The sequence below is a fragment of the Hemitrygon akajei genome, chromosome 5 (assembly GCF_048418815.1).
Source record: "Hemitrygon akajei chromosome 5, sHemAka1.3, whole genome shotgun sequence".
Taxonomy (NCBI): Eukaryota; Metazoa; Chordata; class Chondrichthyes; order Myliobatiformes; family Dasyatidae; genus Hemitrygon; species Hemitrygon akajei.
The window spans coordinates 91,608,953-91,621,480 of NC_133128.1; the positions used below are offsets into that span (position 1 = coordinate 91,608,953).

The following is a 12,528-nucleotide window of genomic DNA, read 5'->3' on the forward strand; positions in this document are numbered from 1 at the left end:
TTCTCCCTGCTGTCCCTCCCAACCATCTCTCCCTCATCCCTCTATCCCATCCCTTTCCCCCTCCCTCCCACCCACCCACCCTCACCCTCCATGCCTCATACCCTCCCTTTCCACCCTCACCCTCCCTTCCATCCTCACCTCTTCCTCCCCTTTCCCACTCTCTCTCCTTCATCCCCTCCCACCTTCACCCAACCCTACCCACCCTCCACTCTCTCCTCCCCCTTAACCTCACTCCTTCCCCACCCTCACTCACCCCTCCCTCATTCCCCCACACCTCTTCTCCCCTCACTCCTTCGCTGTCTCGCCCTCCCCTCCCTCCTCCCTTCTCAGCCCAAGCCCCGCCCGCAGCCAGTTGCTCAGTTGTCAGAGAGCGGCCGAACCCTTCGCTGCAGCCTTGGGGTGGAGCAGGAGGCCTGGCCGGGCCTCAAAGCACAGGACGGCACGGCACACACGGCAGGCCCCGGCAATCACACGGCTGAAGGGGTGGCGCCTGGCCCGCCCGTTGCGGATGGCGGCCGGCTCCGAGGCCGAGGGCTGGGCGGGCCCTGCCGCCGTGTGAGGCCGCCGGCCGAGCCCCGCTCACCATGCTGCGGCAGCTGCTGCACCGGGGCCTGAAGACCTGCTTCTACCGCCTGGGCTTCTTCATCGGCAACCACCCGGTATTCTTCGCCTCGGCGCCCGTGCTGCTTGCCATCCTGTTCGGCGCTAGTTTCAGCCGCTACCGGGTGGAGGACAACATGGAGTATCTGTTCGCGCCGCGCCACAGCCTGGCCAAGATCGAGCGCACTCTGGTCAACAGCCTCTTTCCCGTCAACCAGTCCAAGCACTTGCTCTATTCGGACCTACAGAGCCCGGGGCCCTACGGTCGGGTCGTCATCACCACCCCGGGCAGCAGTAGAGGGAGAGGCGGCGGCAACTTGCTCGACCCGCAGCACACACGGCTCATCCTCCAGGTCAGCGGACCGCCCACCCCCGGCCTAACTCACCTCATCCCATCGAACCCAGTTTCCAGCCCCCTCCCATCTCCAGACCCCCTTTAACCCGACCCGTCCTGTCCCACCTCGAGTACCTCCTCAACCCGTCCCGACCCAGCCCCCCCATCCTGTCCCCATCTCCTTCCCCCCACCCCCATCGCGCCCCGTCTCCATCCCGTCCCAGCCCCACCCCCTCATCTGGTTCCATCTCCAGACCCCTCTCAACCTGACCCGTCCCCACTCCCCCATCATGTCCCATCTCCAGACCCCCCTCAACTCAACCCATCCACAGCCCCCCCATCCTGTCCTGACTTCATCCCCCCCATCTCCAGCCCCACCCCTTCATCACGTCCCATCTCCAGCCCCACCCCTTCATCACGTCCCGTCTCCGGCACCCCCCCCATCACGTCCCGTCTCCGGCACCCCCCCCCCCATCACGTCCCGTCTCCAGCCCCCCATCATCACGTCCTGTCTCCAGCCCCTCATCCCGTCCCACGTCCACCCCCCCCCCCCGCTCCATTGTGTCCCACCTCCACCCCCCCACCCTACCTCCCATCCCACCACATCCCATTCCTGGCACTCTTATCCTACCACATCTCATTTCACTTCATTTCCCATCCTAGACCACTTTTTCATCGCATAACCAGAGCAGCTCGTTAAATTCTTGTGCCATCTCGTTCCCTCCCTGTCCCATCCCCATTTCTTGACCATTTAATCGCCATCTCATCCTGGCTCTGACTCTCGCTATACCATCCCCATCCTGCATTGTTCAATGCATCCGGTCACCAGTCCACCTCATTCCATCCCATCAGCAGCCCATCTCAATGCCATTACCAATACACTGCATCCATTCTGTCCCAGCACCAGTCTGTCACCAAGTCTTACCACTCTGTTCCAGTACTGTTCCTCCTCATCCAAAACCATCTCTTTGCAGGACCAATCCATTTTAGCACTGAACCAATGTAACCCAACAGCAGTCTGGCCTCATAACAACCACCTAGGGATAAGTAGCCTCATCCTCAGCTGCCTCACATCCTCACATAACATCAGATAGTGACTGGATGTCTTCCTCATATCATTAGATTTGCAGATTGTCATACTTAATCACTAAGTAACATCAGGAAACCGAGTTTCATCTCATTATTTCTCCATCTCATGGCATCAAACACTCACCTATCAAATTATATTTGATAAATCAATTTGAGGTTTTTGAAAACCAGTAAACTGTAGAATAAATTTGGGTGGCTTGGTTGATATCATATGTTTGGTCTTTCACAGGGCCTTCATTAATGTATCACACAAGAGACATTGAAACAATATTAGGTGACATATTATTAGGAATAATAAACTTGCATGGATCGAGGATTGGTTAATGTAGAGAAAACTGAAAACAGGAAGAAATGGGCCATTTTTGTGTTTAGAGGCTCTGTCCGGTGGGATACTACAAGGATCAGCAATAGGTTCCCAGCTTCTCACAATCCATATCAATGAGAGCATCAAGAATAATTCAGATTCGCTGATGGTACCAAGCTGTACGGACTGTGAGAATGCTTGCAGAGTTATAGATAGGTGAAGACCTAGCAAATAATATAATTGAAAGTTGTGAAATCTTTCACATTGTTAGAAAAATTTTTAAATGGCAGAGTGTTTTTAAGTAGAGTAAGATTGAAAAGTGTTTCTGTATACAGGTAACTTCGTGTCTTGTGTTCAAACCACTACAATTCAACAAGCAGGGAGGGTCATCTCAAATTCAGGAAGATCTGAGTACAGGAGTAAAGATGTCACACTGCAGTTACATAGTGACTTGCACCAGAGTAGAGCTAAGGCCTGGTCTTCCTCTCTGATGAAGATTCCGGAATACTTGACCTCATAACCTCGGATACAATTAAATTTTGTGTTTCCCGCTGTTTACCATCAGGTGCCTGCCTTTATCACACCTCTAGATTATCTGTCTCCACCACCACCCTCTGTGTAAAGAAAGAGCCTGTTCAAACATCTCCTTTGAACCCTTCCCCTTTTTTCCTTAAATGCATACCCTCTATAATTAGACATTTGACCCTGGGGAAAAAAAACTGGAGTTTGCTCTCAATGTGCCTCTCAGAATTTTATAACTTCTGTAAGGTCTTACCTCAGCTTCCACCACTCCAGAAAAAACAACTGTGGTTTGTCCAGTCTCTCTTTTTTGCTTACACCTTCTAATCCAGGCAGCATCCTGTGAAACTCCTCTGCACCCTTTCGAAAGCCTCCAGCATTGCATGCAGTATTCCAGATGCCCCCTAACCAGAGTTTTATAAAGCTGCAGCTAACTTTCTGACTCTTGAACTTGATGCCTTGACTAATAAAGGCAAGCATGCCTTCTTTGATGTTTTTAAGAGCCTCTTACGCATGAATACGCAGAGGATGAAGGGATAGTGACCAGTAGGGTAACTCTTGGGTGAAGTGCTGGTACCTTGGCATACAGTCAATCAATTAAATATTGACTTGTCACGTCATAAGCCAAAAGGACAGGTCCGGTGCTGTACTGTTCTAACTCATTTAGTCATACCAGCAGATTTCTCCTGTCATTCTATCAGATACCCTATATCTTGTGCAGATCCAGGTACCCACACTTGTATAAGTACTCATCCACATTCTCAAATACAAGAAACACCAGGTACCCACATTCCCATTATACACTCAGCTACTGTCCCTCATCAAATAAATTTACTCTCTCGTCATCATCCATCAAACTTCCTGCTTACTTTCATATTTGATGAGTCCTGATAGCAGGGTTTTGACCTGGACCATTGACAATTCCTTTCCTCTCATAGACCTGCTGAGTTCCTCCAGTGGATATGTACCCCATAGTATCAAACAGTAACAATCATGCAACAGACATTCATCTGTGTATACATTAAATATGCATCTTCATGGTATCAGGTTAATGTCTTCATTCAATCTCGCCAACACTTTTGCCATTAGATCCTGAAACACGTATGCCTTGCAGATAAGCATTGTTATACATTCCTGTATCTCTGTTACCAGCAGCTCTTCACTCCAAGTCTATGATCTTTATACCATCTAAGTATCATCAGGTAGCCAGAACAATCCCACACATCTAGATATACACTCATATAATTCACATACTGCTAAATATATATCCTGATACCATCAAGATTATCTTACTCTTATCCATCCAGGTATTGTTACGTTCCATTGGATACCCTTTAGTTATATTGACTGCTTCCATATCATACCATTCTGAATGTCTAAAGACACCAGCATCATCAATATCACTTGAAATGTTTAAGATGCCCTTTTAACTGACACAGTGAAGCAACCTCCACCCTGTTTCATCACACACTCCCAGGCTCAGACAGAGAGTGAAGCTCCCTCCACCACGTCCCATCACAGACCCGTGGGGTCAGACACAGTGATGTTCCTTCCGCACCTTCCCATCACGCACTCCCAAGGTCAGACATAGAGTGTAACTCACTCCATACTGTCCCATCACACACTCCTGGGGTCAGACACAGAGTGAAACTCCCTTTACACTGTTTCATCACACTCTCCTGGGGTCAGACACAGACTGAAGCTCCCTCCACACCATCCCATCACACACTTCTGAGGCAGGGATAACATGACCTAAACACATTTTCGAACCCCTTTCAACACTGTCCTAGTAGAAAATTAGACAGGCTAGCTAAGAATTTTCATAAATTATTTTTCTAAGTCTGGGCCTGAACTGAATGAAGCTGTAGGGGTCAGTGTTGGGAGCACTTTTCATGTTATATGTCAGTAATTTGGCTGTTGGAATTGATGACTTTGTGGCCAAGTTTGCTGATGATATGAAGGTGGAGGGGCGGATATTGTTGAGGAAGCAGGGAGTCTGCAGAAGGGTTTGACCAGATTAGGAAAATGGACGAAGAAGTGGCAGATGGAATATAGTGAATGAAGTGTATGGTTGAGAACTTTGGTAGAAGGAATAAAGTTGTAGATTATTTTCTCAACAAGGAGAAAATTCAAAAATCAGGTGCAAAGGGATGGGAGTCCTTGTGCAAGGGTTAACTTGCAAGTTGAATCTGTAAAGGAGGGAAAATGCATTGTTTTCTTTCATTTTGAGAGGACTAGAATATAAAAGCATGGATGTAATGCTGAGGCTTTATAAGGCATTTGTCAGACCGCACGGAGTATAGTGAGCTATTTCAGGCCCCTATATGTAAGAAAGGATGTGCTGCCATTGGAGAGACTCCAGAGGAGGTTCACGAGAATAATTTGTTGAAATGAAAGGGTTAATATATAAGGAGCCTGTACTCACTTGAGTTTAGAAGAATGGGGGTGGGTGGGGGGAGTGGATCTCACTGAAACCTACTGAATATTGAAGTGGATGTGGGGAGGATGTTTCCTATAATGGGTGAGTCTAGGACCAGAGGGCACAGCTCAGAATAGTACATCCATTTAAAACAGCGATGAGGCATTTCTAAAGCCAAAAAGTGGTGACTGTGTGGAATTCATGGCCACAATTGGCTGTGGAGGTCAAGTCATTGGGTATATTTAAGTTGGAGGTGATAGGTTGTTGATTAGTCAGGGCATGAAAGGTTACAGGTAGAAGGCAGGAGAGTGGGGTTGAGAGGGATAAGAAATCAAACATGATGGAATGGCAGAGCAGACTCGATGGGCTGAATGGCCTAATTCCACTGCAATGTCTTACAGTCTTTATGGTCTGTATGTGAAATGCTAACCTTAGCTTTGTGTCACAAATAACATTCTGTCTTCTGAGCCTAAAAGTTGTGAATGCCAGATAATATCAGAATAAGATGCCAATTCATCATTAAAATTACTCTCCGAGCTGGATGCAACAGAGGCAATGCTTTGAAGGAGTGCATTGGATTTTGTCTAGGTGACCTACAAGCATTCATCCCTCAACTAACCTTAGCAAAACTGCTTATCACATTACTGTTTGTGGGAAAGTGTGCAAATTTGCTGGCATGTTAGACTGCTAACTTTTGTTTTATTGGCTCTACGTTTGGCACATTCTGAGCACCTGAAGGTGCTAAATAAAAGCAAGCTTGTTTATTTGTTCTTCCTTTCCCTTCCCCTCCTCCCTCTCTCTTCCCCTTCTTTCTTGACATGAATGTTAGACATACTATCCCATTTCAGATTGCTGACTTTCATCAGTGCGTTGCTGGTTCAGTCATTCAGTGCATTTCCCAGCTCTTTCTCCCAGTACTGCAATGTTTTTCTTCCACTACTATCTATCGATTTCCTTTTCGAAAATTGCAATTTAATCTGGTTCCACCACCCTTTCAGACAGTGAATTGTAGAGTGTATGTGGAAAAGGTTGTACTCATGTCACTGGCCCTAAGCCAGTGGCATTTCTTTTTCTTCAACCTATGTGATTAGCTGCTCAGATAAACCCAAGATAGTATCCAAGAAGGCACTGCATGTTTACACAGACTTCTTAGCTTTCAGACTGAGATGACTCTTTGCTGAGCCTGTGCACGGTGGAGCTTGGCATAAGTACAGCAGAACCATTCTAATGAACGGGAGAAGTTGGTTGCCAGGAGTAAGCCAAGCAGAGCTTTTTATGTAGAGACATACAGGACTGCAAATGCTGGAATCAGGGGCAAAATAAAAATGGCGGAGGAGTTCAGCAGGTAGAACAGCATCTGTCGAAACCTTGCATCAGAGCTTTTTATTTCAGTTAATTGTTTAAATGTTTCAGTTATTTTTTTGTATGTTTTAACGTTTTAATTTTGTCTTGAATATTTATTTAAACATTTTGATTGAATGTTTGCTGTTTTCACATTTGTTTAGTTCTCAACTTGGATACTGATGAACTTGGAGGCATGGGTTCACCAGATGTCAAAGCAATTCTGTGTGTGTGGACTATTGCCCACACCCAGACAGGCCTTAAGCTCCCCTCTGTCATGGGATCCAGCTCCTTGCACCTTGAGACACCCTAAAGAAAGATGTGCCCTATTACTTTCAAAAAGGAGATGCTTAAGGACCTTTCCAGATCAGTGATTGGGAAATTAAAATTCAGTCTCAATGAATGTTTCATTCAAATAAGAATCTTGATTTAAAATAAGGTGAGAAAACCCTTAGTAAGTAACTAATTAATTAGTAAATAACTAAGATTTGCATCAGGTTCCAAGTTCAAAATATATTATCAAAGTACATATGTATATGTTACGATATACTACATTGAGATTGCAGACATTTACAGGGAGGGAAAAGAAATACAATATAATTTACAAAAAATTATACATAAGCAGATAAAGACTGACAAACAACCAATGTGCATTTAATAAAAAATTAATGCAAGACACTAAATGCTAAATTTTTCCCTGGCTATTTGCTGTTTAAGTTGAACATAATCAGAGTTGTAAGCTTAGGTAAGTTTGTCTTCGTTAAAAGATCTAAACATTTTGCTGTTGGCAGGTAAACTTACAATAATTATTGAGAAACAATTTGCTACAGAGAACAAAGCATACGGAAGTGCAAAATGACCCACTTGTACAATCAACCAACCACAGTTAGTAGGTGAAACAGGGTATTATAGTTTCACTGGGTTATCACTAAAATTTCCTTTCAGAATTGTAAGCAATATCTTCTATGACTGTGACCATAACATATTAACTCTTATCAACTTTCTTGACCTGCCTGTCAACTTAATCATGCTTGACTGTTCTATCCTCTTGCAGTGCCTCTATTCTGTGATGCAGTATCCTTATTTAGCTCCAGCATTACCTCTGCTATCAGAACCACAGACCTCTGTGGTCTACCCCCTTTCCTATACAAATCCATGGATCACTTAATGATCTACAAATCTCATGATCTTCTGAAGGACTCGGCAGACTGGGCCGGTATGGTGCCTTTAGGCAGATGAAGGTTCACTGCCATGGCCAGTAGTGAGGTGGGACGGGCACTCCAAGCTAGCCTGAAACACAGAGGGATGAGGCCCCTTCTACCCAGCATCTTGTTAGCAAATGTACTGTCGCTGGAAAACAAAACTGAGAACCCGAGGACAAGATTGCTGTTTCAGAGGGAAATGAGAGAAGGCTATGTTCTATGCCTAACTGAGATGTGGATTTCTCCGAGCGCACCAGATACAGAGATCAGACCTGAAGGCTTCTTGATTTACAGAGTGGACCGAACTGCTGATTCAAATGAGGCAAAAGGTGGAGCTTCGTACTTCATGATAAAATCAAGCGACATGGTGACAGCTGGGCTTTACTTCCAGATGAGCTCAATACCTTCTATGCTCGTCAGAAAATGGAGGAACCATCACAAATTCCTCAGCCCCGATGATCGTGTGATTTCAGTCTGAGACATAAGTGTGAGCAGCCTTCAGGAAGGTGAAACAACAAAAAGCATCTGGCCCGGATGGGGTAACCGGCCAAGTACTAAAAACCTGTGCTGATCAATTGGCTGGAGTGTTCACTGAGATCTTTAACCTCTTGCTCCAGCAGTCTGAGGTACCCACCTGCTTTAAGCAGACTTCAATTATACTGGCTCTAAGAAGAATGTGGTAACCTGCCACAGTGACTATTATCCAGTAGCATCTACATCCACAGTGATGGAGTGTTTTGATAGGTTGCTGATGAAACATATCAACTCCTGCCTGAGAAGTGACTTGGATCTGCTCCAGTTTGCCTACAGGAGCAACAGTTCCATAATAGATCCCATCTCATTGGCTCTTCACTCAACCCTGGAACATCTGGAAGGCAAAGATGCATGCACCTGGATGCTCTTTATTGACTACAGATCAGCATTCAATACCATCATACCCTCAAAACTAATCAATAAGCTTCATAACCTTGGCCTCAATAACTCCTTATGCAGTTGGATCTTCGAATTTCCTCAATTGCAGACCCCAGTCAGATCGGATTGGCAACAACATTTTCCACAATCTCCATCAGCACAGGTGAACCACCAGGCTGTGTGCTTTGCGCCTGCTCAACTTGTTTCACCACTATCATAGGCTGAGTGAAAAGTGGTGATAAATCAGCATATAGGAGGGAAATTGAAAATCTGGTGGCTGAGTGGTGCCTTTAACAGTAATTTCTTGTTCAGTGTCAGCAAGACCAAGGAGCTGATTACTGACTTCAGGAGAAGGAAACCAGTTTTCATCGGAGGGTCGGAGGTGGAAAGGGTCAGCAATTGAAGGAGGTGAAAAGGAACCCGACATTAACAGTGAGAGACCTACAGAAATCTCATGAACTTGCTGAAAACTCTGTTCATGTGTCCACTATAAGAAAAACACTGAACAGTAATGGTGTTCATGGAAGGACACTACAGAAGAAACGTCTCAAGTTTGCAAAAGACCACCTGGATGTTCTACATTGCTTCTCGGACAATGTTCTGTGGATATTTTACAGGAGAATGTCAGGGTAGCAGTCTGTACCTGAAGCCTAATAGAAGTTGGATAATGCCACATGACAATGATCCAAAAGACAAGATTAAATCAACAACAGAATGGCTTAAAAGAAGAAAATTAGTGATTTGGAATAGCCGAGTCAAATCCCTGACCTCAATCCTATAGAAATGTTGTGGAAGGACCTGAAGCAAGCAGTTTATGCAAGGAAGCCCACCAACATCCCGGAGTTGAAGCAGTTTTGTAAGGAGAAATGGCCTAAAATTCCTCCAAGCTGATATGCAGGACTGATCAACACTTGGCTGAAGTTATTGCTGTACAAGGGGATCACACCAGTTACTGAAAACAAACATTCACATAATTTTTCCAACAAATTCATGTTATATTGGATCATTTTTCTCAATAAATAAATGAACAAGTATAACGTTTTGTAACACACACAAAATGCTGGAGGAACTCAGTAGGCCAGGCATCATCTATAGAAAAAAGTACAGTCAACGTTTCTGACTGAGACCTTCTGTGGTATTTATTTAATTGGGTTCTCTTTATCTAGTTTTAGTACTTACTTGAAGATCTGATCATATTTTAAGTCATATTTATGCAGAAATAGAGAAAATTTTACAGGGTTCACAAACTTTCTAGCACCACTGTACTTTGATAATACATTTATTTTGAGCTTTGAAGTTTGGAATTTTCAAGAATAACTATTACCCTTCAATTTTTCAGTTCTTGAGCTAACCTCCACAACCCTAATCACAACCTTAGTATAGCAACACTATGACCACTTTGTACACAATGTAATTTTTTTTGTTCTAATTGTGTTGTTTCTTGTAAAATGTGTACAGTTCATATTTTTCTTGAAAATGTGTGCATCTGATGTTACGTGCCTAAGATGTTGCTACAAGTTTCATTGCACCTTTGCATATATGTACTTGTGCATATGACTATACACTCAACTTTGACTTGATCTGTGCTCCAGTTCTGGTCTATTTGCACAGCTCCATTAAAAAAAAACTCCTGTGCAGTTGGATGTGTCTTTAGCTGCTTTGGTCCCAAGCTCTGGAATTCCTCTTTAAGCCTTTACAGTTTTGTTGCTTTGCGAAATTTGCCTCTTTGATGCAGCTTTTGGACTTCTGTTTTAATACCTTTCCATACAGCTGAATGCTAAAAGTGGTTCAGTTGCATTACTGTGAGATGTCTTGAGATGCTTTTGCTATGTTGTCTTTTGAAGTGTTGCTACTTATAATGTAGGAACTGTGGTGTTAATTTGCACCTGATATCAGCATGTGATAATAACCATATAATTGTGTTTATTGTGATGCTAATTGAGGGATGAATATTTTTCAGGATTTCACACAGGACAAAAAAAACCCTTATACTTATACTACCAAGCACATCTTTCCCTCCCCCCCCCTTTCTGCTTTTCGCAGGGTCACTCCCTACACGACTCCTTTGTCCACTTGTCTCCCCCTTCCCTTCCCACCGATCTCCCTCCTGGCACTTATCCTTGTAAACGGAACAAGTGCTACACCTGCCCTTACACTTCCTCCCTCACCACCATTCAGGGCCCCAGACAGTCCTTCCAGGTGAGGCGACACTTCACCTGTGAGTCGGCTGGTGTGGTATACTGCATCCGGTGCTCCCGGTGTGGCCTTTTATATATTGGTGAGACCCGACGCAGACTGGGAGACCGTTTCGCTGAACACCTACGCTCGGTCCGCCAGAAAAAGCAGGATCTCCCAGTGGCCACACATTTTAATTCCACGTCCCATTCCCATTCTGATATGTCTATCCATGGCCTCCTCTACTGTCAAAATGAATCCAAACTCAGGTTGGAGGAACAACACCTTATATACCGGCTGGGTAGCCTCCAACCTGACGGCATGAACATTGACTTCTCTAACTTCTGTTAATGCCCCTCCTCCCCTTCTTAGCCCATCCCTGACATATTTAGTTGTTTGCCTGTTCTCCATCTCCCTCTGGTTCTCCCCTCCCCCTTTCTTTCTCCCGAGGCCTCCCATCCCATGATCCTTTCCCTTCTCCAGCTCTGTATCACTTTCGCCTATCACTTTTCCAGCTCTTAGCTTCATCCCACCCCCTCCGGTCTTCTCCTATCATTTTGCATTTCCCCTTCCCCCACTACTTTCAAATCTTTCCTTTCGGTTAGTCCTGACGAAGGGTCTCGGCCCGAAACGTCGACAGTACTTCTCCTATAGATGCTGCCTGGCCTGCTGTGTTCCACCAGCATTTTGTGTGTGTTGTTGTTTGAATTTCCAGCATCTGCAGATTTCCTCATGTTTACCCTTATACTAGCTTATGGGTCTAGAAATGTGAATGTTTTTCCAGTACTCGGTGTCATTGTTTCAGAATAGAACATGAGGGGTTGATTATTATATCACCCCAGAAATTTGACCAGTCGCATTCAGCTGAGATTCTGACTGAAGTGCATGAAGTGACATCCTTACCCTTGATTCACTTCCACTTCATGTTTATTGTTGTCAGAAGCATACATACAGAGCTAATAAATACAATGAAAATTAGCATTTTGCAGCAGTAGCACAGTGCATTACAAGATGAGGAGAAAACATAAGTTAACATGAACTTATATCATTTCCAAGAATATTTATATTATCGTCACAGAAGTGCCCTGGTATGGGCAGCCTTTAATTGACAGTGTTCAAAATCCTACAGTACAGAATGTTCCAATAATTATCTACACTTCAGTTCCTCCCCTTACCCTCCCATTCAACTTCAGTGAGTCCCATAACACCCAAGCCCATGATGAACCCAGGATCAGACTCCACCCCTTTGATGTGCTCAGATGATCCACGCTATGCTTATGATCAGCCCAGGCTGTAAAACTCCTGCTCTTATTAGCCCAGGTTCCAATTCCACCCATTTCGATCTTCTTACTGTTTAATCCATGGCCTAACCCTCCATAATTGGCCTCAATCCACCTTGCTGAGCTGACCCCACATCTCATCATTGATGGCCCTCAAAACCTTGACTTCTCGATTCATTGATTTGTCATTCTTGTACATAAGGTATAAGCCTCTGGCGAAACATCACTAACCAATGGTCCTCCAAAATGTGCCCCTCTCTCATCCCTGAGCCCCTGACTTAATGTTGATCCCAAAAATGATACTCCCAACGCGGCTACTGAAGATGGCAGTGATGGGTTCACAACTAAGTCAT

The 12,528-nt window shown here is 44.8% G+C and overlaps 1 protein-coding gene across 4 annotated transcripts in view; it reads left to right on the forward strand.

Annotated features, from left to right (window-relative positions):
• The first annotated feature begins 251 nt into the window (after positions 1-251).
• ptchd1 (patched domain containing 1) overlaps positions 252-12,528 on the forward strand; it is a 70,188-nt gene continuing 57,911 nt past the window's right edge. For 2 of the 4 annotated variants that reach the window (XM_073046034.1, XM_073046035.1), the window contains exon 1: positions 253-953. In XM_073046034.1, the coding sequence (XP_072902135.1) occupies positions 585-953 (369 nt within the window). In that variant the 5' untranslated portion in view covers positions 253-584. Of the gene's footprint in view, positions 954-12,528 lie in introns of all 4 variants that reach the window. The other 2 variants (XM_073046033.1, XM_073046029.1) reach the window with 2 other exon arrangements.